At 38.0% G+C, this 23,465-nt stretch overlaps 1 protein-coding gene across 12 annotated transcripts in view; it reads left to right on the top strand.

The window, feature by feature from the left end:
• The first annotated feature begins 527 nt into the window (after window positions 1-527).
• ATRX (ATRX chromatin remodeler) overlaps window positions 528-23,465 on the top strand; it is a 307,952-nt gene continuing 285,014 nt past the window's right edge. For 4 of the 12 annotated variants that reach the window (XM_053202508.1, XM_053202507.1, XM_053202505.1 and 1 more), the window contains exons 1-2: window positions 1,092-1,362; window positions 8,578-8,639. In XM_053202508.1, coding sequence (XP_053058483.1) covers window positions 8,584-8,639 — 56 coding nt within the window. In that variant the 5' untranslated portion in view covers window positions 1,092-1,362; window positions 8,578-8,583. Of the gene's footprint in view, window positions 551-1,091; window positions 1,363-1,973; window positions 2,083-8,577; window positions 8,640-23,465 lie in introns of those variants that run through there. The other 8 variants (XM_053202509.1, XM_053202506.1, XM_027053741.2 and 5 more) reach the window with 6 other exon arrangements.

The following is a 23,465-nucleotide window of genomic DNA, read 5'->3' as shown; positions in this document are numbered from 1 at the left end:
ACATTGGGCTTGAACTCATGACCCCCGAGATCAAGAGGTGCATACTCTTCTGACTGAGCCAGCCAGGTTCACCCAAACTTTTCTTAGTTAAAAATTTGCTGTGCTTATCAAGTTATCAAAGCGTTCCATTTAAAACAGGCTCACTATTTCCAATTCCGGAAGAAAGCAGCAACTCTTTCACCCAAATACAACAGGAGCACTTGCAAATTTCAAGAAAAGCAAATAAAATGAAATAAAACATGTATGTTAGAATAAATTTGGAAATCAAATTAGAAACTATTCAATTTCAGAGAACTGATATGTGACTTGCAGAGATTACCAGGGGACAATTAAATTACAGAACATGAAGTCTGGAAAGGGTTTTAGCGATTACCCAGCCAAACCTCTGTGATGAGGAGGAAATAGACCTTGATTGGTTGGTGAGTTAAACATCACATCAGACTCGGAGAATGGTCGATGTGTGTGTGTGTCTGTCTGTATGGCAGTTTACAGTTTATTCAATATTGAACGAATTGTATGCAGATCTCAAGTTCGTCTTGTGTATATAGTTGTAAGTATGCTGGCATGCTTATTAATATATAAAAAACATGTAGGAAAGTAAAGAACTTGAACATAACCTGGAATATGGGAAAGAAAATATATAGGATGGTCATATAGTTTAGAGGTTAAGAGTGTGGTGTCTGGTCTGAATCTTGGCTCCACTAGCGTGAGACTGTGTTTTGGTTTCCTCATCTGGAGTATGTAGTTAACAAGCGTCTGTCTGCCTCAAAAAGAATAAGGATTGCATGAGATAACTCGAATAAAGGATTAGTATAGTGCTGGTATATAGTAAACTCTCAGTAAATGTAAGTTGTTATTGTTTTGTCAATATGTGAAAGAAAAGAGGATGGATCAAAAAGCATTTTCAGAATAAAGTCAAAATACGTCACTAGCGCTTTCAGGTCATTAGGACTGAATTGGAACCCCTATGAGAAGGTGGAGTGGATCAAATGACGTAGGCCGCCTTAGCAACAGGCCCCCCAAAGAAGGTGAATTTCCGTCGCCAATAAGATTTTGAGCTGCGGAGGGAGTAGCCAATGGGAGACGGAAAGAGGAAGAGGGAGGACGCGCCAATTCTTCTGCCTGAGCCTCGGCCCAACAAAATGGCGGCGGCGGCGGCGTCGCTTTGTTTCCGCGGCTCCTGCGGCGGGGGCAGTGGTACCGGCCTCTGAGCTGTGGGGAGGATCCAGCACCAGCTATAGTGACGACTAAGAGTCCATTACATTTCTGTCGTAACCCGGCGCCGGAGAGCGCAAAGCGGCGCCCTACGGTCGTTGAAGCTACAAGGCGTTGAAGCGAAAACATGACTGCTGAGTCCATGAGGTAAAATACAACCCCGTCTCACGGGTCCTAGCGGTCTGGGCCTACGCGCCTTCTGAGCAGGGTGTTTGGGAATGCTTTAGCTTTGTGTGTTAGGCCTTTGTGTCGCTTAGCGGAAAGAGACCTCATTTTCTCTTCAGGTGAGGAGGTTTTCGGAGTTTCGGCAGTAGCTTCTAACCGGGAGTGGGGGTGGGGGTAAGGGTGGGGGTGGGGATGGGGGGGCGCGGCCTGGCGTGTTGAGCGCTTACTTCAACCACCCCTAACCGGTGAAGCTTAGTTGGCTCGTCTAGTTTGTTCTTTGGTGCTTGTGGAATTGAGAGCCCCTTAAGTCGGAGGGGGTTTTGGTATCCCGGTCGTTCTTCCTAATCTTTGGGCCTGGAAACTGCGTGGGGAAGGAGAGGGGTTGGGAGGAGGGAGGAGTGGGAAGAGGGGGAGGGGCGGGCGGGCGGGAGGATGTGAGATTCTGGGAGGACTTAGTGGCATTTGGATAGCAGGATACGGGAAATACCCGGCTTTGCGGAATTTTTTTTTCTGCAGCCCCTGGGGACAAGCTCTTTTTTGTGGGGGTGAACGGGTGGGTCTTGCTAGGTTTTTACATTCCTTCTCTACTCCAGATCCTGAAGGGTATCCTTGGATTTATCTCTAGGCAAGAGGATACTAACGCAGGGTTTTGCTTCCAGAGGACCTCAGTATACTTTTTGTGAAGTCCGGCTTTAATGAGTGGTAAGGCAGACCTCAAATGTTTCTCCACTTTCTGGGCAAATTTCGAGCAAAAGTAATTAGACCCTACGTTTTAAAAATTTATTCCGTGAGGAATGGGGAGTAGGTTAATGTGGGTTGCTGGGAAGTAAGATTTATTCCAAGGGAAACTGTGCCTGGCAGGCTCCTTTTAACAATCAAGCATGTTTATTAGTTTGAGCTTGTTTTTCTCTTGTGCTTCTGATTTGCCTCTTGATAGTGTCTAAAAATATGGGTTGTTAATATGACATGTATACCACTTTTACACAGGTGGCTGGCTTGCTTTGCAGGCTGTTTGACATCTGACTTTTCATCCCTCATGAATTAAGTAATTTTTCTGTTCTTAAATATATTCTTGGTGCCTAGTGGCAAAATAAACTACAGGGGGCATGGATCAGAATTGCATTGGTAATTGGCAAAATGTGCCTTTGAGTATTATGATGGTATACATTTTTAGAGCACTTTACCTAGCATGTAGAATTTGGGAATGAGCCTGTGATATTGTCTATTTTTGTACATTAACACACAGTAGATAGAATATGTTTTCCTTTCCTTGAGAAAAAAAATACACTTTAGTTCTTATCAGATCCCTAGCTGTGTAAAGATTTTAGCCTGTTTCTGAATTTGTGTTAATTGGTCCAACTACAATAAACCTTTATTTATAGGGTATTGGGTACATAGGAGGTACCCAATACAACTTATTGGCTGGTTATTAGGTGCTCATGTTCATATATAGGAAGGGTATACCTTATAATTAAATATAATCTCTGTATTTTACTGAAAGTCTCATAAAAGGAGACTTCATTCATTTTATGCCAGGGTCAGTTTTTTTCTCTTGTCTTGAATTTTTGTAGATCTTGGTGGTAAGAGTAATAATTGTAACTAAAATTGAGTGCTTATTGTTTGTCTTCATCTGTATAATCTTAATTCTCAAAACAACCCTATGGGATAGGTACTTGGTGTTCCTCATTTTACAGAAGAGTAGGAAACTGAGGCATAGGGAGATCAAAGAACTTGACTAAAGATATACAGCTTGTAATTGGTGGAGCTAGAATTGAACCTAGTTTTGACTCCAGAACTTACGTTCTTAACCACAAGGCATTAATGCCCCCTTGACCTGCCATGTCTAATGTGATTATGATCGTTTTAATTTAGCCCAAGTATTACAGTGGAAGAAGTTCATTTTAGCTGCTGTTGTGGTCATTTGTCGTAGTGGTCATTTGTCGTAGGTCTTTAAGTTTGTAGCTGTTAATAGTATTTTGCCTTTTATGTACAGATGAGATAGTGAGAATAACTGAAACATTGAATTCCAGGAGAGTCCTGAGCTACATGAAAAGCCCCTTGTAAAGAACCACATACATTAATGTTAATTTAAAAATGTATGATGCTTTCTGATTATTTACTGTGGAAGAGCTCTAAGTGGGTGTTGAGAACTGTTTCAGGCTGAAGTGTCATTCATCCCAAGTCATAATCATAGTCAAAGGATAATTGGACAGGTAGTGCTTGATTGAGTTTAACCCACAATACTGAATCACTCTTGATTCTCTTCTAATGTGAGATAGAAATAATATGAGCAATTTTATACATAATTGTTTTATTTTACATAATAGTTCCAGATTTTTCTTTTTTTCTTTTATTTTTAAAAAAAATTACATCCAAATTAGTTTTTTCTTCTTTTTAAAGATTATTTATTTTGAGAGAGATGGGGGAGGAGCACAAAGAGAGGTAGAAGAGAGAATCCCAAGCAGGCTCCACACTGACAGTGGAGCCTGATGCAGGCTGCGCTAGAACTCTTGAACTGTGAGATCATGACCTGAGCTGAAATCAAGAGTTGGACGCTTAACCGATGGAGTAACCCAGGTGCCCCTCCACAGATTTTTCCTTTATTAGAACTTTTGTTGAGCACTTAAAGTAGGAACAAAGATTAGTTCTAATTTTTACTAGTGTTTATAAAAAAAGACGTTATCTATGATTCTGTGGTGAAAAAAATAGCTGAAAGGCAAGAAGGAACAAAAATAAACTGATGACCTGAATCATACACTGAAAAATCAGCGTCTCAGTCCTTAAAGGTTTTGTTATTGTTTTTAAAGGGCTTTTTGTTATGTATTTTATTTTAAATGAGATCGGTTTGTTTCTTGAAATATTTATCATTATGAAAGATCAGCTTCTGATTGACAGATGAAATTTACTTTTGGATAAAGGTCTTAGAGATTTGATGGAACTTGTCATTCTAATACTTATGGCAGCTGATTACTTGAAAAGTTGACAGCAGTATAACATTATTGGTCTTAAATTTTAGTTCATTTTATTTTTTAGTTTATTTGTTTTTAAGTAAGCTCTATGCCTAGAGTGGGGCTTGAACTCAGGATCAAGAGTCACGTGCTCCACCAGCTGAGCCAGCCAAGCACACCATGGACTTAAATTCTGTTTTTTAAAAAATAATTAATTTTTAAATATTTGTTTATTTTGAGAGAGAGTGTGAGAGAGCAAGGGAAGGGCAAAGAGAGAGAATCCCAAGTAGGCTCAGCACTGACAGTGGGGCTTGATCTTATGAACTGTGAGATCATGACCTGAGCCAAAATCAAGAGTTGGATACTCAACCACCTGAGCCCCCCGCTGCCCCCCCCATGGTCTTAAATTTTAAAAAGCAGAAGTTGTTGAAATGGAGAGATGCTGGGAAAATGTCATAGGAAGTATCTTTTAGGACAGTAATTCATAATGAATTGCATACTAACTTAATTTTTGAAAAATGTTATCTGTGAAATATTTGCATTCCCACCAAGTGATAAGTGTTAAGCCAGGCTGTGGAGGGGGAGTACATGCACATTTTATAAAAGGTTTTGAAAACATTTAAATACCAGTTGTTTGGTTATGTTGCTGACTGGGATGAAAAGAAAGACATTTGTGACTTTAATTTTGATCGTGCCAGTTCTCATTACTGGCAACCCTTGGTATAGTTGGCCATCAGCTTTCAGTTATATATTGTATTTCTAGAGATAAGATAAATGTAGTACTTAAAGAAATTTCTATATAGATACAGGTGTGTGAAACAATTTTCTGCAAGAAAGTGTGTGTATTTATGTGTCTGTTTCACTTTTGGAGTCTGAATACATTTATGGATTGTATCAGACAGTTCTTGGATTTACATGAAGTCCTTTCCTCCAGACCTGGAATGTTTTCTTGAACTTTGGCAAACGCTGTTCAAACAGTTTAAGCCATTTGAAAATGATGTTTAGATCTTCTTTTAGGAATGTTGGATATAATAGGACAGTAAAAGGAGCATCTAGGTAGGATTTCTCTGTACCTGTATGCTAATGTTTGTCTTATGATTGGCTTAATAGCTAACATGCAAGCTATTTATCCTCCATTTTTCCATCTGTAAAATGGGAATAAGTTTAATAAATATTGATAAAGCCTGCAGTTGTTTTGGAGGAAGTAACATGGTTAGAACATTGGTTCTTAAAAGGCAATAAACTAAAGCTATGTGTGGTCTTTGTTAATTTTTAACTGTTGAGACTCTATAGAGGTCCTAAAATTAAAAGTTTGAGAACTACTAGTGTTAGGAATGAAAACTGAACTCTAAGCCAAATCTAGGTTTTCTAGGTATAGATCTTTTTGCCTAACTGATTGTAGAACCTTGGAAAAATTTATACTTTCTAGGCTTCTGTTTTGTCATTTGTAAAATGAACCTGTACTAGATGTTCTATAAGGTTATTAAAAAAAAGGGGCACCTGGCTGGCTCAATTGGTAGAGCATGAGACTCTTTTTTTTTAGTGTTTATTTTTATTTTTGGAGGGGGGAGAGGGAGAGAGAGAGAGAGAGAGAAAGAGAGGGACAGTCAGTTAGTCAGTGTGAGTGGGCGAGGGGCAGAGGAGAGACACAGAATCCGAAGCAGGCTCCAGGCTCTGAGCTGTCAGCACAGAGCCTGCCATGGCGTGGGGCCCAAACTCGCCAACTGCGAGATCATGACCTGAGCCAAAGTTGGACCTTAACCGACTGAGCCACCCAGGTGCCCCGAGCATGAGACTCTTGATCTCGGGATTGTGAGTTCGAGCCCCACATTGAGTATAGAGTTTAAAAAGAAACAAAAAAATGTTCCTGCTTATGTGAATGTCAGTCATTTTTTTTTTAATCTTACTTTGGGAGATAAGAAGGGTAGTGATGAAGGGAAGTTTCTTTACCATGTATGCATATCTTTTTTTGCCTTAGAACTTACATGTTAGGATACAAGTGTTTTGTTGATAATAAAATATGTAATGGTGTCATGTACATATATTTGTTGGAACATTGAAAGGAAACACTTTTTGCCGAGAAGTTTGTCAGTAATTATTGTTGCTCAGGACATGTTCTATTTTGAAAGATTATTATATCCAATGTATTATATTTCTGCCCTTTTATGATTGGGGATGATACTTTTGAAAAGACCTTTATTAGTTTTGGCCAATTGTGCTTTTTGCCCTGAGAAAAGGTTCTGTGAATTGGGCGCTGTAGCCACTGTTTTCAGATCATGTCTCTTGAGACTTTGTCTTTCAGCTTTGGCTTGAAGTAGCCATTCTTGGTATCTGTAGTCCAGCTTTCTTGGTAACTGTTCTATACAATATTTAAGAAATTATTGGTATGGCAGTGGTGTTCACATGTTTATATCTTATATTCCATATTTTGAGAGAATGCTTTCTTAGTAGATCAAATACTTGAGTATCAACTAGGGGCCAGGCACTGTGCTAGGGTATGCAAAAGTTAGTAAGACAAAATTCCCACCTCTTTAAGGAATTCTTAATCTAATGAGGGAGATATCACGTAAATAGGTATAAAACAGTGCTAAAGTGGGGGTATATTGGTTTTACTGAGTATCAGAAATGAAGGAAGGCCTCATTTTTGGGATATCTAGGATTTACAGAGGAAATGGTATTTGTAGTGAGTCTTAAAGATGAGTTAGAAATTAAGGGTTGTCTGTGAAAAAGGGCTGCCCAGGCAGAGAGATTAGTTTGGTTAAAAGGTTAGTCTTATTTTCCATATAGCAGAGGAAATAAGACATATACACAAATAGTTTTGAAGTAGGATATAAAGTGATAAATGCTGCATTTGGTAAAAACTAAGTTCAGAGTAGGAAGATATTTCTGATGAGGTCCAGCGAAGGCTTTATAAAGCATTTGAATCTGGCCCTTGGAGGATGGGAGGATGGATAATTTTGACAAAGAATACTAGGGGAGATTCCAGATGTGAGATATAGCAGCTTGAGCAAAGGATTGTTGTATATGTTAGTGTTTTCTGTTTAGAAGCAAGTCAACTTAGAATTTTTAACTCAATTCCTGGACAAATATTGTATAACTTTTGTGCAATTAGTATGTTTTTCCTCAGATTTTTTGAGATATAATTAATATGTAACATTGTGTAGTTTAAGATGTACAATGTGATGTTTTGATAATTGTATATATTTTGAAATGTTTACCTCAAAATAAGGTTAGTTAACACCTTCACCGTACATAACCATTTTTTTGTTGTGGTGGTGAGAACTTTCAAGATCTACTCTCTAGCAACTTTCAATTACATAATACAGTATAGTTAACTTTAGTCACCATGCTGTATATTACATGTCCAAAACTTACTCATCTTATAGTGTAATTTGTATGTTAACTTTTGTGGTTTGATGGTCTTAGAAAAGTCACATGTGCCATTGTAAATGAGCCTGATAATTTCAGTTCAAAAGAGCTGTCAAAGTATTTTCCACTTTCCTTAACGATTATATAGAATGTAATGCACAGATTTTGATTGACTATGGTTGTTCAAATCTATCCTTAGTTGTCTTTATTTTGGTCATTTAAAGTGCTCAGTTGACTTTTGGGTAATACTTGATTTATAAAGTCCAAAATAAAATATAATTTATTTTCATGTAATACCGTATTTGGTATTTTGCTTATTTGAATTATATTCATATTTTGATATATTTATTTGATAGCATTCTAAATATAGTTCTGCTATAATGCTTGTTTTGAAAATGTGTGTATGTCTCAACAAGGTTGATAAATCAGGTAACAATTTGAGCATAAGACAGAATTTTTATTTTCTTATGCAGGATTTTGTCTGCAAGGTCAGGGGATCAGCAAATCATGACCACCAACTAGTGGCCTGTTTTTGTAAATAAAATTCTTTTGGAACATACTTAAGCCCATTTGTTTATATTGTCTGTGGCTACTTTTGTACCACAATCTCAGAGTGGAATAGTTGCAACAAAGACCTAATGGTCCACAAAGCCTAAAATAGTTTCTATCTGGTCCTTTATGGAAAGAATTTTCTCTAAGTGAACTACACCCAGCTGAACTGGAGTGTGTTAAATACCTGCATATACATGCACATACCTCTTACCTCAAACATCTGTTGGCTAGCTTAGTTCACCCCTTGTGTTATGAGCCACTCCCATCCACATCTGTTGTTACAGTTTTCCATCCGATTTCAGATAACCCTCCTTCCATCATTTCACAGTAATTCATGAGCTGCAGCCCTTCTGATGTGCTTCCACAAGCAAACTTCAGGTCTTTTTCAAGGTAAAGTGCTGTATTTATTATTGTATTTGTGTATTTCTTAATCACTTAATGTGTAAACTGTGTAAAATTGTGCTATCATTTTAATCAGGTTTCTTTTAAAAAATGTGTCATTGATGAAGTTTTTTGAGTATTGTGCTTTTTAAAAAATGTTTATTTTTTTTGAGAGAGATGCAGAGGACAGGGGAGAGGGAGAGAGAGAGAGAATCCCAAGCAGGCTCTGGGCTGTCAGGGATGAGCCCGATGTCAGGCTCGAACCCATGAACTCTGAGATCCCTACCGGAGCTGAAATCAAGAGTCAGGTGCCCAACTGACTGAGCCACCCAGGCATGTGAATGTTTTGCTTCTAACCCCATTTTCCCTATGAGTCCTGTGGTGTTCATTGCACAATTTTCCATAACCTGGTGATTTTTAGGAACTGATGTTAACGTGATTTCTGAACTGAATGTAATCGTCATCCTGCAAAAAAGTACTAATTCATTCACAAATATTTCTTGGACTCTGTGAAGATTTAATGAGTTAGTGGACACAAAGCACTTAGGTTAGTGTCTAGGACATACTAATTACTCAAATACTAATTTTTATTGATTACTATTACCATGTGCCAAGAACTATTTAAAGTACTGCTTAGGTGAATAAGACAAATTGACGCCTTCTCCCCATGAAACTTACATATACTTCAGAAAATCTGTATTAATATACATTTTGGCTAGTAACTTAGTCCTACTCCCATAAAAGACATTTTTGTGTTATTATAAATAATATTTTAAAAATATCTATCCAGAGATCAAAGACATTTACTTAAAACAACTTTCTAGTCACTGTCTCATTGATCTCATGTAATGTTTGAATGATTTTTAAAATGTTTTTAATGTAACCTCAGGAGATCTACCTTCAAGGAGACAGAGGATAATCTTTTTACTATATTTCAAAATAAAAAGTTAAAAATTATAGATTTAGACTTAATTTGCAAAAATTGTATATAGATTCTCATAGATCCTTCACTCAGATTTATCAAATAGTAATATTTTACATCTGCTTTATCATTCTCTCTATGTTATTTTTCTGAGTCATTTGAGATTAAGTTGCAGACATGATGCTCCTTTACCCCTGAATACTTCAATATGTATTTCCCCCAAATAGGAATATTCTCTATAACCTCATTATAGTTAGCAAAATTAGAGATTAACATTGATACAGTAGTATTTCTACTCTACAGACCTTATTCGTGTTTTGCCAGTTGCTTCATAATGTCCTGTATAGTGAAAGACAAAGTTTATTTTTTTTCTGGCCCTGCATCCAATTCTGGAACATGCATTGCATTTCATTGTCATGTGTCTTTAATCTTCTTTACTCTGGAGCACTGTACCTTGCTTTTTTCCCCTTATGTATTTTTGAAGAATACAGAACAGTTAATTTGGGTTTGTCTGATATTTCCTTGTGATCATGTATTTTGCTAGAAACACTGTGAAGTCATGTGTCTTTCTCAGTACGTTTTATCAGGAAGCACATGATATCTTTACTCTTACTATATTTTAAAATGTTTTTTCTAATTTTTTTTAAGTTTATTTATTTATTGAGAGACAGAGAGAGAGAGTGTGTGAGTGGGATAGGGAAAGAGAGAGAAGGGAGAGAGAATACCAAGCAGGCTCCTCACTGTCAGTGCAGAGCCCCGTATGGGGCTCCAACTGTGAGATCATGACCTGAACCAAGATTAAGAGTCAGATGCTTAACCGATTGAGCCACCCAGTTACCCCAAAAATGCTTTTTCTTTTAATACTAAGATTATCACTCCTTGCCATTTAATTTAGATATTTGAAGCTAGGTTTGGTTAATTTCTATAGTGTTGGGGAGAATTTGCTGACCTCTTACTGTTTTTCTTTTTTCTTTTCCCCTTTCCACCTTCCTTATATACCCTCAAAATTCAAAACCACAGAACACCCTATTTGTGCATTTTCATTGTGTGTTCTGAGTGCTAAACAGAGAATCAAGAGTGAATGTTTCATATTAAAGTGACTGCACCTGTTACTTGTTATGTATATGAAATAATATATTTGTTTCGAAGGCTGACTATATATAGTGCATCTGACACAGCTTACTGAATTTTAGAGACAGGAAGATACTGGAGGGTAAAATGACTTCAGGTGTTGTTTTTTAAAAAATTTTTAATGTTTATTTTATTTTTGAGAGAAAGAGAGCACGAGCAGGGTAGGGGAAGAGAGAGAGGGAGACACAGAATCTGAAGCAGGCTCCAGGCTCTGAGCTGTCAGCACAGAGCCCGATGTGGGGCCTGAACCCATGAGCCATGAGATCATGACCTGAGCTTAAGTCAGACGCTTAACCGACTGAGCCACCCAGGAGCCCCATCAGGTTTTTTTTTTTTAATGCTTAACCAATCACCACTCTTTTAAGGAATCTCTGAGCAGATTATTTTCATTAAAATTTTTTTTAATGTTTATTTTATTTTAGAGAGAGAGACAGAGTGCAGAATACAAGCAGGGGAGGGATAGAGAGAGAGGGAGACACAGAATCCAAAGCATGCTCCAGGCTCTGAGCTGTCAGCACAGAGCCTGATGCCGGGATGGAACTCACGAACCATGAGATCATGACCTGAGCTGAAGTCAGACACTTAACCGACTGAGCCACCCAGGCACCCCTAGATTATTTTCATTTTAATAAGCATTTATTACAAGGCAGTTTTTTTTCCCCACATGAGAAAAAGAGACAAACCCAGACCAGTTTCCTCCTTTGAGGAGCTTACGGTTCAGTAGAGATTACTTTGAGTTTTAAACAAGGAACTATAAGCAGAATGTGTTGCTTATTATAAGAGAAGTAAAAGAAAATTCAGTGGAAGAGATGTGTTAAGATTGGAAATTCATGTGTGAATAATCTTGCAGAGAGCTTTGAATGCTATGCTTAGGAGTTTCGTACTTTATAAACATGGGAAGACTTTGAATATTTTGAGCATGGGGTGACATATTTGAGTCTATACTCAATTATGCCAATTATTGGTCATACTGAGAAGATAGAACAGTCCTTTAGGCAAGGAATATATTTAAGAGAATATAGGCATATATGTCCAACTCCCGTTCCCCTTAAAAATATAGTAGCATCGGGGCGCCTGGGTGGCTCAGTCGGTTAAGCTTCCGACTTCGGCTCAGGTCATGATCTCATGGTCTGTGAGTTCGAGCCCCGCGTCGGGCTCTGTGCTGACACCTAAGAGCCTGGAGCCTGTTTCAGATTCTGTGTCTCCCTCTCTCTGATCCTCCCCCATTCATGCTCTGTCTCTCTCTGTCTCAAAAATAAATAAACGTTAAAAAAAAATAAAATATAGTAACATGTGCTAAGTACAGTTGAGTGCTACTGACACATATGGTTTATGAACATAGTGGTTTTACTTGAATCAGGGGTAGAATTAACTTTGATAAAAGATGGAATTTCAAGGCAGGAAAGGATGACTTTTGGGAACTTTTTCTTCCCCATTCCAATAGACATTAAAAGATTTAGGGGCGCCTGGGTGGCTCAGTTAAGCGTCCGACTTCAGCTCAGGTCATGATCTCATGGCTCGTGGGTTCGAGCTCCACGTCGGGCTCTGTGCTGACAGCTCAGAGCCTGAAGCCTGCTTCAGATTCTGTGTCTCGCTCTCTCTACCCCTTCCCCAGTTTGCACTCTGTCTCTCTGTATTTTCTCAAAAATAAATAAACATTAAAAAAATAAAAAAAAATATTTAAATAACTTGTGTTCCTAAATACTGCCACCTACTTATTAGCGTATTATGATTTGTCTCTGACATCTGAATTCTAAGCAATTACCTATTTTGGAAGGGAGCTAGGGTTACCTGCCTGGTTTGAAGGATGAGTTGTGGAAATAGGTGCTGTTTTCTGGCTCTAAAATCTAAATGTCTTAAAATTGTATTTTTTTTCTGCAGGGAAAGAGAACCCTAGTTCTCACCTGAAGACTCTTTTCTTATTTCTCCTTACAATAGGAATAAAACTTTTTGCTTCACTTTCTTGCTCTTGCCACATTCTTTGCCTCTTGTCTCCATTTGAAGAATGCCTTTGCGTAAAGATGGGGTGTGATATGTTGTTGGAATGAACTGTGTTTAATAAAGCAGGTATCAGTGTGTCAAGTAAGATGAAACGTTTTTTGAAGGTTTTAGTACTTTGGCCCACATGAAAATGGTGACATTTATTGCAATTCAATTTTTAATTAGAGTATTACATAGAGACCACTATTCAAAGACCACATAATAAGAAAAAACGCAGACCTTATTCACATATTGCTGCTTTATTACAAATTTATAATTTATTTCCATTAGAGCATTTATACCTTTATATTAAAAAAATAGACTGGAATGTTATTAGTCCTCCATTGTTTCTTAAATATTTTAGAAAGCTTGACATTTTCATACAGATTCTGAATAGTGTTTATTTGCCTAAGTAGGTGCTGTTGATACTGAGTGTAATAAAACCAGAAAAATTGAGATTCTGCCCTTAAGTGCTTTTTAGACTAAAAATAAATAACACAAGACAAGAAAATAATTAATAAATCACAGAAATATATTTTCCTGGCAACAAATCTGGCATATAAGGAGATAGCTTATTCATGTATACCTATGAACTTTCAAAACAGATTTTAGAGATTTTTCATATGCTGGAAGGGAGAATGGTAATGGACAGATGTTACTGCTACCAGCCTTGTTATTTATATTGTTCTTTTCTGTTTTTTTTCCCATGTCTTTTCTGTTGCGATAAAATACACTTAACATAAAATTTAGCATTTTAACCACTTGAAAGTGCACAATTAAGTGGCATTAAGTACATTAAATGTATTTACAAAGTTGTGCAACCATCATTGTTGCTATCTAATTTTGGGATGTTTCCTTTACCTCAAAAAGAATCCCTGTATCTCCCAGTGTTCTGCATCATTATGCAACCATTACCTCTGTCCAATTCCAGAACTTTTCCATCATCTCAAACTGAAACTTCATTGTACACATTAAACAATAACTTTCCATTCCCCTCTCCCCTAAGTCCCTGGTAACCACCATTTCACTTTCTGTCTCTGATCTTAACTATTCTAGATACTCCTATAGAAGTGGAATTGTATTTGTGTTTAGCTTATTTTATACAGCATGTCTCCAAGGTTCTTCCATTTTGTAGCATGTGTCAGAATTTCATTCCTTTTTAAGGCTGAATACTATTCCATTCACTATGCATATATGCACCACATTTAATTTATCCATTCATCTGTTGATGGACATTTGGGTTGTTTTCATCTTGGCTACTGTGCATAGTGTTTCTGTAAACATTGATGTACAAATGTCTATTTGAGTCTCTACTTTCAGTTCTTTTGGATATGTACCTAGAAGTGAAATTCTAGCTTTAATCTCTTGATGAACCACTAAACTGTTTTCCAGAGTGGCTGTACTATTTACATTCCCACTTGTGTTGTAGAAGGGTAACAATTTTTTTTTAAGTTTATTTATTTATTTTGAGAGAGAGAGAGCGAGCGTGTGCACAAGTGGGGGAGACGGGGAGAGAGGGAGAGGGAGAGGGAGAGGGAGAAAGAAAGAAAGAAAGAAAGAAAGAAAGAAAGAAAGAAAGAAAGAAAGAAAGAAAAAAAAATCCCAAGCGGGCTCCTCACTGTCAGTGTAGAGCCTGTTGTGGGGCTCAAAGCAACAAACCTGTGAGATCATGACCTGAGCTAAAGTTGGACAGTTAACCGACTGAGCCACCCAGATGCCCTTATTATTATTTTTTAAAGGAGCTACCTGCCCTTTCTTTTTTTTAAAAAAGAATTATTTATTTTGAGAGAGACAGAGCACAAGTTGGGGAGGGGCAGAGAGAGGAAGAGAGAGAGAATCCCAAGCAGGCTCCGCATTGCCAGTGCAGAGCCCCATGTGGGGCTTAAACCCATGAAGCCATGAGATCAATACCTGAGCTGAAACCAAGGGTTGGATGCTTAACAGATTTAGCACCCAGGCGCCCCTCTTTTATCTTTTAGAAAAATGAGCTCATACAGTTTATTTTATTTTAGAATTAAGTTAATTTAAAAAATTTAGTTGACTCTGTCAGCTATACTGAAATTAAAAAAAAATTAGTTGACAAATAAGAAACTAAAATGAAATAGATTAAGAGGTACAAACTTCCAGTTATAAAATAAATAAGTCATGGAGATGCAAAGTACAGTATAGAGAATATCATCAATAAGATGGTAATCCGTTTGGTGACAGATGGTGATTACACTTAACCATGGCAAGCACTGAGTAATGTATAGAATTGTTGAATTATGTTGTACACCTGAAATGAAGATTAAACACTGCATATATACTACAGTATTTTATGTTTTTTCTTTATAATACCCATACTAACAGTTGTGGAGTGTTACCTCATTGTAGTTTTTATTTGCATTTCCTTAATGACTAGTGATGTAAAGTCTCTTTTCATGTGTTTATTGGCCATTTGTATATCTTCTTTGGAAAAATGTCTATTGATCTTTTGCCCAATTTTAAATTGGGTTTTTTTGTTTGTTTGTTTAATTGTAGGAGTCTTAAAAATTCTGGATATTGGGGCGCCTGGGTGGCTCAGTCGGTTAAGCGGCCGACTTCGGCTCAGGTCATGATCTCTCTCGGTCCTTGAGTTCGAGCCCTGCGTCGGGCTCTGTGCTGACAGCTCAGAGCCTGGAGCCTGTTTCAGATTCTGTGTCTCTCTCTCTCTGACCCTCCCCTGTTCATGCTCTGTCTCTCACTGTCTCAAAAATAAATAAAACGTTAAAAAAAATTCTGGATATTAACCCCTTATCAGATATATGGTTTGTGATTATTTTTCCCATTCTGTGGTTGTCTTTTCACTGTTTTGGTAGTGCATGAAAGTTTTCAGTTTGGATGCAGTCCAGGTTACCTGCTTTTTCTTTTGTTTCATGAGTATTTTAGTGCTATCCAAGAAATTGCCAAATCTGAAGTCATGAAGATTTATCCCCCTATTTTCTTCTAAGAATTTACAGTTTTAGCTCATATTTAGGCCTTTAATCCAATTTGAATTAATTGTTTTAAAGATTTTTTTAAGTAATCTCTACACCCAACGTGGGGCTCAAACTCTGAACCCCAAGATCAAGAGTCACATGCTTCACCAACTGAGCCAACCAGGCACCCCTGGAATTAATTTTTGTGTATGGTGTAAGATAGGGTTCCAACTTCATTCTTTTGAATGCGGATATCTAGTTTTCTTGGCACAATTTGTTGAAGAGACTGTTATTTCTCCATTCGGTGGTCTTGGCACCCTTGTCTGTCAGTTGACTGTGGATGTATGGATTATTTCTGGGCTTTCTGTTCTATTCCATTGGTCTATATGTCTATCCTTATGCCAGTACCACCTGTTTTGATTACTTGAGCTTTGTAGCAAGTTTTGAAATTGGGAAGTGAGAATGTCCCAAATTTGTCCTTCTTTTTCAAGATTGGTTTGGCTGTTTGGGGTCCCTTTAATTTCCATTTGAAATTTAGGATTGACTTTTTGATTTTTGCAAGTAGTGGCTATTGCAGCTTTTTAAAAAAGTTTGTTTATTTTGAGAGGGGGAGGGACAGAGAGAGGGAGGGAGGGAGGGAGGGAGGAAGAGAGAAAGAGGGGGAGAGAAAGAATCCCAAGAAGCCTCTGTGCTGTCAGCATGGAGCCTTGATACAGGTCTCAGTCCACGAACTGTGAGATCATGACCTGAGCCTAAATCAAGAGTTGGATACTCAACAGACTGTGACACCCAGGTGCCCCCGCTGTTGTGGGTTTTGTTTTTTTTGATAAGAATTATTTTATTTTTATTTTTATTTTTTAATTAATTTATTTTTTAATTTCCATCCAAGTTAGCATATAGTGCAACAATGATTTCAGGAGTAGATTCCTTAATGCCTGTAACCCATTTAGTCCATCCCTCCTCCCACAACTCCTCCAGCAACCCTCTGTTCTCTATATTTAAGAGCCTCTTATGTTTTGTCCCCCTACTATTTTTATATTATTTTTGCTTCCTTTATGTTTATCTGTTTTGTATCTTAAATTCCTCATATGAGTGAAGTCATATGGTATTTGTCGTTCTCTAATTTCATTTAGCCTGATACCCTCTAGTTCCATCCACATAGCTATAAATGGCAAGATTTCATTCATTTTGATTGCTGAGTAATACTCCATTGTATATGTATACCACATCTTCTTTATCCATTCATCCGTCGATGGACATGTGGGCTCTTTCCATACTTTGGCTATTGTCACTAGCACTGCTATAAAAATTGGGGTGCGTGTGCCCTTTGGAAACAGCACACTTGGATAAATACCTAGTAGTACAATTGCTGGGTCATAGGTTAGTTCTATTTTTAACTTTTTGAGGAACTTCCATACTGTCTTCCGGAGTGGCTGCACCAGTTTGTATTCCCACCAGCAGTGCAAAAGAGATCCTCTTTCTCTGCATTCTTGCCAACATCTGTTGTTGCCTGAATTGTTAATGTTAACCATTCTGACAGGTGTGAGGTGGTATCTCATTGTGGTTTTGATTTGTATTTCCCTGATGATGAGTGATGTTTAGCATTTTATGTGTTTGTTCGCCATCTGGATGTCTTCTTAGGAGAAGTGTCTATTCAGAATGTCTTTTGTCCATTTCTTCCCTGGATGATTTGTTTTTTGGGTGTTGAGTTTGATAAGTTCTTTATAGACTTTGGCTACTAACCCTTTATTTGATATTTCGTTTGCAAATATCTTCTCCCATTCTGTTGGTTGCCTTTTAGTTTTGCTTATTGTTTCCTTCGCTCTGCAGAATCTTTTTATTTTGATGAGGTCCCAATAGTTCATTTTTGCTTTTGTTTCCCTTGCCTCCAGAGACGTGTTGAGTGAGAAGTTGCTGTGTCCAAGGTCAAAGGAGCTTTTCCTGCTTTCTCCTCGAGGATTTTGATGGCTTCCTGTCTTACATTGAGGTCTTTCATCCATTTTGAGTTTATTTTTGTGTATGGTGTAAGAAGGTGGTCCAGGTTCATTCTTCTGCATGTTGCTGTCCAGTTTTCCCAGCACCACTTGCTGAAGAGACTGTCTTTATTCCATTGACTATTCTTTCCTGCTTTGTTAAAGATTAGTTGGCCATATGTTTGTGGGTCCATTTTTGGGTTCTCTATTCTGTTCCATTGATTTGAGCTCTGTTTTTATGCCAGTACCATAGTGTCTTGATGATTACAGCTTGGTAATACGACTTGAAGTTCAGGATTGTGATTCTTCCAGCTTTGGTTTTCTTTTTCAAGATTGTTTTGGCTATTTAGGGTCTTTTCTGGTTTCATACAAATTCTAAGATTGTTTGTTCTAGCTCTGTGAAGATGCTGTGTTATTTTGATAGGGATTGCGTTGAATATGTAGATTGCTTTGGCTAGTATCAACATTTTAACAATATTTGTTTTTTCAACCTAGGAACATGGAATATTGTTCCATTTTTTTGTGTCTTCAATTTCTTTCATCAATTTCATCAGCTTCAATTTCATTCATAGTTTTCAGTGTATAGATTTTTCATCTCTTTGGTTAGGTTTATTTGTAGGTATTCTATGGTTTTTGGTGCAATTGTAAATGGGATCGATTCCTTGATTTCTCTTTCTGTTGTTTCATTATTGGTGTATAGGAATGCAACCGATTGCTGTGCATTGATTTTATATCCTGCAACTTGGCTAATTTCATGGATCAGTTCTAGCAGTTTTTTGGTGGAATCTTTTGGGTGTGTTGCAGTTTTAATAGAGATTACATTTGAGCTGTATATCATTTTGAGTAGTATTGCTTTCAACAGTATTAAATCTTTTACTCCATGAACATGGGATATCATTCTCTTTAATTGAAATTGTTTCGTTTCATTTCATTTCATTTCATTTCATTTCATTTCATTTCATTTCATTTCATTTCATTTCATTTCATTTCATTTCATTTATAATCTCTACACCCAATGTGGGGCTCAAACTCATGACCCCACGATCAAGAGTTGGAAGCTCTTCTGACTGAGCCAGTGAAGCGCCCCTGGAATTGTTTAATTTCTTTAAGCAATGTTTTTTAATGATCATTGTACAAGTTTTGAATCTCTTTGATTAAATTTCTCCTATATATTTTATTCTTTTTGATGCTGTTGTAAACTGGAAGTGTTTTTTTTTTTTTTTTTTTACTGGGAAGTATTTTCTTAATATCCTCTTTGCGTTGTTCATTGCTAATGTATAGGAATATAACTGCTTTCTGTGTATTGATCTTACATCTTGCAGTTGTGCTGAATTCATTTATTATCTCTAATAGTTTTCTGTGGATTCTTTTGGATTTTCTATGTATAAGATCACATCATCTACAAACTGCTTCATCCTTTGTTGTTTGAATCTTTTTTTTTCTTTTTCTTTTCTATTGAATAGAAATGGCAAAAACAAGCATACTTGTTTTTAATCTTAGGTTGTAATCTAGCTTTTTCACTATTAAATATGATGTTAGCTGTGGGTTTTTCATGAATACCCTTTATCCAGTTGAGGAAGTTCCTTTCTCTTTGTAGTTTTCTGAGTGATTTTATTGTGAAAGGGTGCTGAATTTTGTCAGATGCTTTTTCTGTGTCAGTTTAGATGATTATGTGATTTTTACCCTTTTATTCTGTTTTATGTGGTATTTTACATTCATTTATTTTTGTGTCATGCTTTTCATTCCTGGGATAAATCACATTTGGTCATTGGTGTATGATGTTTTGATGAGTTATTGAATTCTGTTTGCTAGCATTTTGTTTAGGATTTTTACATTATTAACTAGTATTTTGTTTAGGATTTTCACATCAGTAGTCATAAGGGATATTGACCTGTGGTTTTCTTTTTTTGTGATGTGTTTGTCTGACTGTGATATTAGGGTAATGATGGCTTTGTAGAATGAGTTAAGTGTTCCCTACTCTTCTGTTTTTTGGAGGAGTTTGAGAGGTGATAATTATTCATTAAATGTTTGATAGAATTTACCAGTGAAGCCAGTGGTCTTGGGTTTTTCTTTTTTGGGATGTTTTTGATTATCAGCTAAGTAAAGAGATTGAGTAGTTAGTTATAAAACCTGCCCCCCCCCCCCCAAAAAAAAAGAAAAGAAAAATGTAGTGTTGGTATTTACCTAATGTGGTTACTTTTCCTATTGTTCTTCGTTTTATGATATAGCTCCAAGTTATACTGTGGCGTCTTTTTATTTCACCCTGATGGATTCCCTTTAGCATTTCTTGTAGTGCAGGTATACTAGCAATGCATTTCCTCAGCTTTTGATTTTTGACATAATTCTTCATTTTTCAAGGATGTACTTGCTAGATACAGAATTCTTGGTTGACCTTTTTTCCCCAGCACTTCAAATATGTCACCTCACTGTTCTCTGGTTTCCATTGTATTCGACTATTAAAAAATTTTTTTTTATGTTTATTTATTTTTGATAGAGAAAGAGAGAGACAGAACACAAGTGGGCGAGGGGCAGAGAGAGAAGGAGACACAGAATCCAAAGCAGGCTCCAGGCTCCAGGCTCCGAGCTGTCAGCACAGAGCCTGACACAGGGCTCAAACTCACAAACCTTGAGATTATGACCTGAGCCGAAGTCGGACGCTTAACTGACTGAGCCACCCAGGTGCCCCCATTGTGTTCAACTATTAATCTTGATGAGGATCCCTTGTACTTGTCAGTTTTCATTGATTTTGAGATTTTCTTTGGCTTTGACAGTTTAATTGTATTTTGTCCCAGTGTGTATCTGTTTATTCTTGGAATTCATTGAGCTTCTTGGATATGTAGATTGATGTATTTCATGAATTTGGCATGCTTTGATAATTATTTAAATATTCTTTCTGCTCCTTTTTCTTCTTGTCTGTGACTGCCATTATGCATGTGTTGCTGGGCTTGATGGTGTCTCATAGGTCTCTGATGCTCTGTTCATTTTCCCTCCTTCTTTTTCCCTTGTAGTGGTTAATCTCAATTGGTGCTGCCTTTAAGTTCACTTGTTCTTTCTTATCCTTGTTGTATTGAACCTGTATAGTGATTTTTTTCATGTGTGCTATAATACTACTTACCTCCAAAATTTTATTTGGTTCCTTTTTAGAATTTTTTTATTTGAATATTCTTATCTTGGTGAGACATGGTGGTTTCCTTTAGCTCCTTGAATGTATTTAAAAGTTGATTTAAAGGCACTGCATGCTGGGGCGCCTGGGTGGCTCAGTTGGTTAAGCATCTGACTCATGATTTTGTCTCAGGCCATGATCTCAAAGTTTCTGAGTTTGAGCCCCACATCAGGCTCTGTGCTGATAGTGCGGAGCCTGCTTGTCATTCTCTCTCCCTGCCCCTCACCCCTGTCAGTAATTATTAAATAAACTTAAATTTTTTTTTTTTTAAAAGCTTAAAGAGGGGCGCCTGGGTGGCACAGTCAGTTAAGCGTCCGACTTCAGCCAGGTCACAATCTCGCGGTCCATGAGTTCGAGCCCCGCGTCGGGCTCTGGGCTGATGGCTCAGAGCCTGGAGCCTGTTTGCGATTCTGTGTCTCCCTCTCTCTCTGCCCCTCCCCCGTTCATGCTCTGTCTCTCTCTGTCTCAAAAATAAAATAAATAAAAACGTTAAAAAAAAAAAAGCTTAAAGAAATAAAGCCTTTGCCTACTAATTCCAACATATGGGCCTCCTCAGGGACAGTATTGTTAATTTCTTCCTTTTTTTTTTTCCCCTGTGAATGGACCATACTTTTCTTGTTTCTTTGCATGTTTGTATCTTTTTGTTGAAAATGGATACTTTGAATATTGTAATATGGTAACTGGAAAATACCTGCCCCCCACCCCAGGGTTGTTGCTTCCTGTAGTTTTTGCTTAGTGAACTTTCTAACCTATTTTCATAAAGGCTATATTTGTCATGTGTGGATACTGAAGTGTTTGTTCTGGTAGCTGATTGGTCAGTTAGTGGTTTGACAGAGCTTTCCTTAAATACCTACAAGGAAAAAAATAACAGTCCCAAAACAAACAGAAACCCAAATCAAACCAAACCAACTCTCTGTCTTTGTAGATTGGCTCAGTATTGGGGCACTTCTCACTGCTTAGCCTGTACATTTACAACTCTCATAGCGAGGCACCTGGGTGGGTCAGTCGGTTAAGCGCCCGACTTCAGCTCAGGTCATGATCTCGTGGTCTGTGAGTTTGAGCCCCGCGTCGGGCTCTGTGCTGACAGCTCAGAGCCTGGAGCCTGCCTGGGTTTGTGTTTCCCTCTCTTGGCCCCTCCCCTGCTCCCGCCTCTGTCTCTTTCTCTCTGTCTCTCTGTCTCTGTCTTTCTCTCAAAAGTAAATAAACAAAAAAAAAAAACTCTTTGGTAGCTGTCACATACCTGATTGGGTGGAGGGTAAAAGTCAGCCAAAGATGAATGTTTTTGGCCTTCTCATGATTTTTCTGAGCATGTGTGCAGCCTTGGGCATAGGTATGTCCTTCCAAATTCCTTTGTATGTGCTGGAGCTTTATGGAGCTCTTTGGAGCTCTTATTTCCTTATGTATCTCTCTTTTTTTTTTTAATCTTTATTTTTAAGAGAGAGAGGGAGACACAGAATCTGAAGCAGGCCCCAGGCTCTGAGCTGTTAGCATAGGGCTTGACGTGGGGCTCGAACTCGTGAACTGCGAGATCATGACCTGAGCCGAAGTCGGATGCTTAACTGACTGAGCCACCCAGGTGCCCCTCCTTATGTATCTCTATCTGGCTTCTTTCTTCCCATCTTTTATGTCTGTCAAGTGCCTGGCCCACTTGTTATCCCTTGCCCTGGTGGCTATAGATAGTATATTTGCCTTTACATGCTTTGGACAGGGCACTTGGGTGGCTCAGTCAGTGGAGCAAACCACTGTTGGTTTTGGCTTGGGTCATGATCCCAGGCCATGCATCGGGCTCCATGCTCAGGGTGGAGCCTGCTTAAGATTCTCTCTCTCCTCAGGGCGCTTGGGTGGCTCAGTCAGTTAAGCGGCCTACTTCGGCTCAGGTCATGATCTCGCAGTCCGTGAGTTCGAGCCCCGCATCGGGTTCTGTGCTGACAGCTCAGAGCCTGGAGCCTGTTTCAGATTCTGTGTCTCCCTCTCTCTGACCCTCCCCAGTTCATGCTCTGTCTCTCTCTGTCTCAAAAATAAATAAACGTTAAAAAAAATAAAAAATAAAAGATTCTCTCTCCTCTTCCCCCCACCCCTCTTCCCAGCTCATGGTCTCTCTCTCTCTCTCTCTCTGAAATAAAAAAAAAAAAAAAGGAACAGTGCAGGTTCAAGAATTGCCAAGATAGTACAAAAAAGAACAATGTGGGCATTGATGCCAAAGTATATTTTACAAAAAGCTATAGTTTTTAAGAAAATGTGGCACTGGCATAGGGATTACAACAAACACACCAGGAGTGACATCATATACAGTGGCAGAGCAGGTAACTCCAAAATTCTGTCACTTCATAAAGGCAATAATTACACTAGTAAAAGAATCTACTTTTTGGAACTCTAATAAAAAAACAGGGAATAGAAAAAGCTCGATATGACAGCACTATCGTGTTTTAACTTTATGCACCTACCATGTCCCACTCCCTTGCTAGATGGCAGCCATGAAGACAGTTGCCCGCATTCCTAGTGCAACTTGCAGATGCCAAAGGGAGTGATGTGGATCATAGTCTTAAAGAATTGTGGTTGGGTGTTTTGACCTGTTTGGTCGTTATCTGACAGACTGGGACCGGGGTTGCCTTTCTTTCAATCTTGGCATTATAGACATTTTGATCCAGATTATTCTTTGTTGTGGGAGGCTGTCCTGTGTATGCATTGTATCTCTGGCCTCTGTCCAGTAGATACTTGTAACACCCCTCC

The sequence above is a fragment of the Acinonyx jubatus genome, chromosome X, assembly GCF_027475565.1.
Source record: "Acinonyx jubatus isolate Ajub_Pintada_27869175 chromosome X, VMU_Ajub_asm_v1.0, whole genome shotgun sequence".
NCBI classification, from domain to species: Eukaryota; Metazoa; Chordata; class Mammalia; order Carnivora; family Felidae; genus Acinonyx; species Acinonyx jubatus.
Note: the sequence above shows the minus strand (reverse complement) of the source record. Positions and strands in the feature narration are given on the sequence as shown.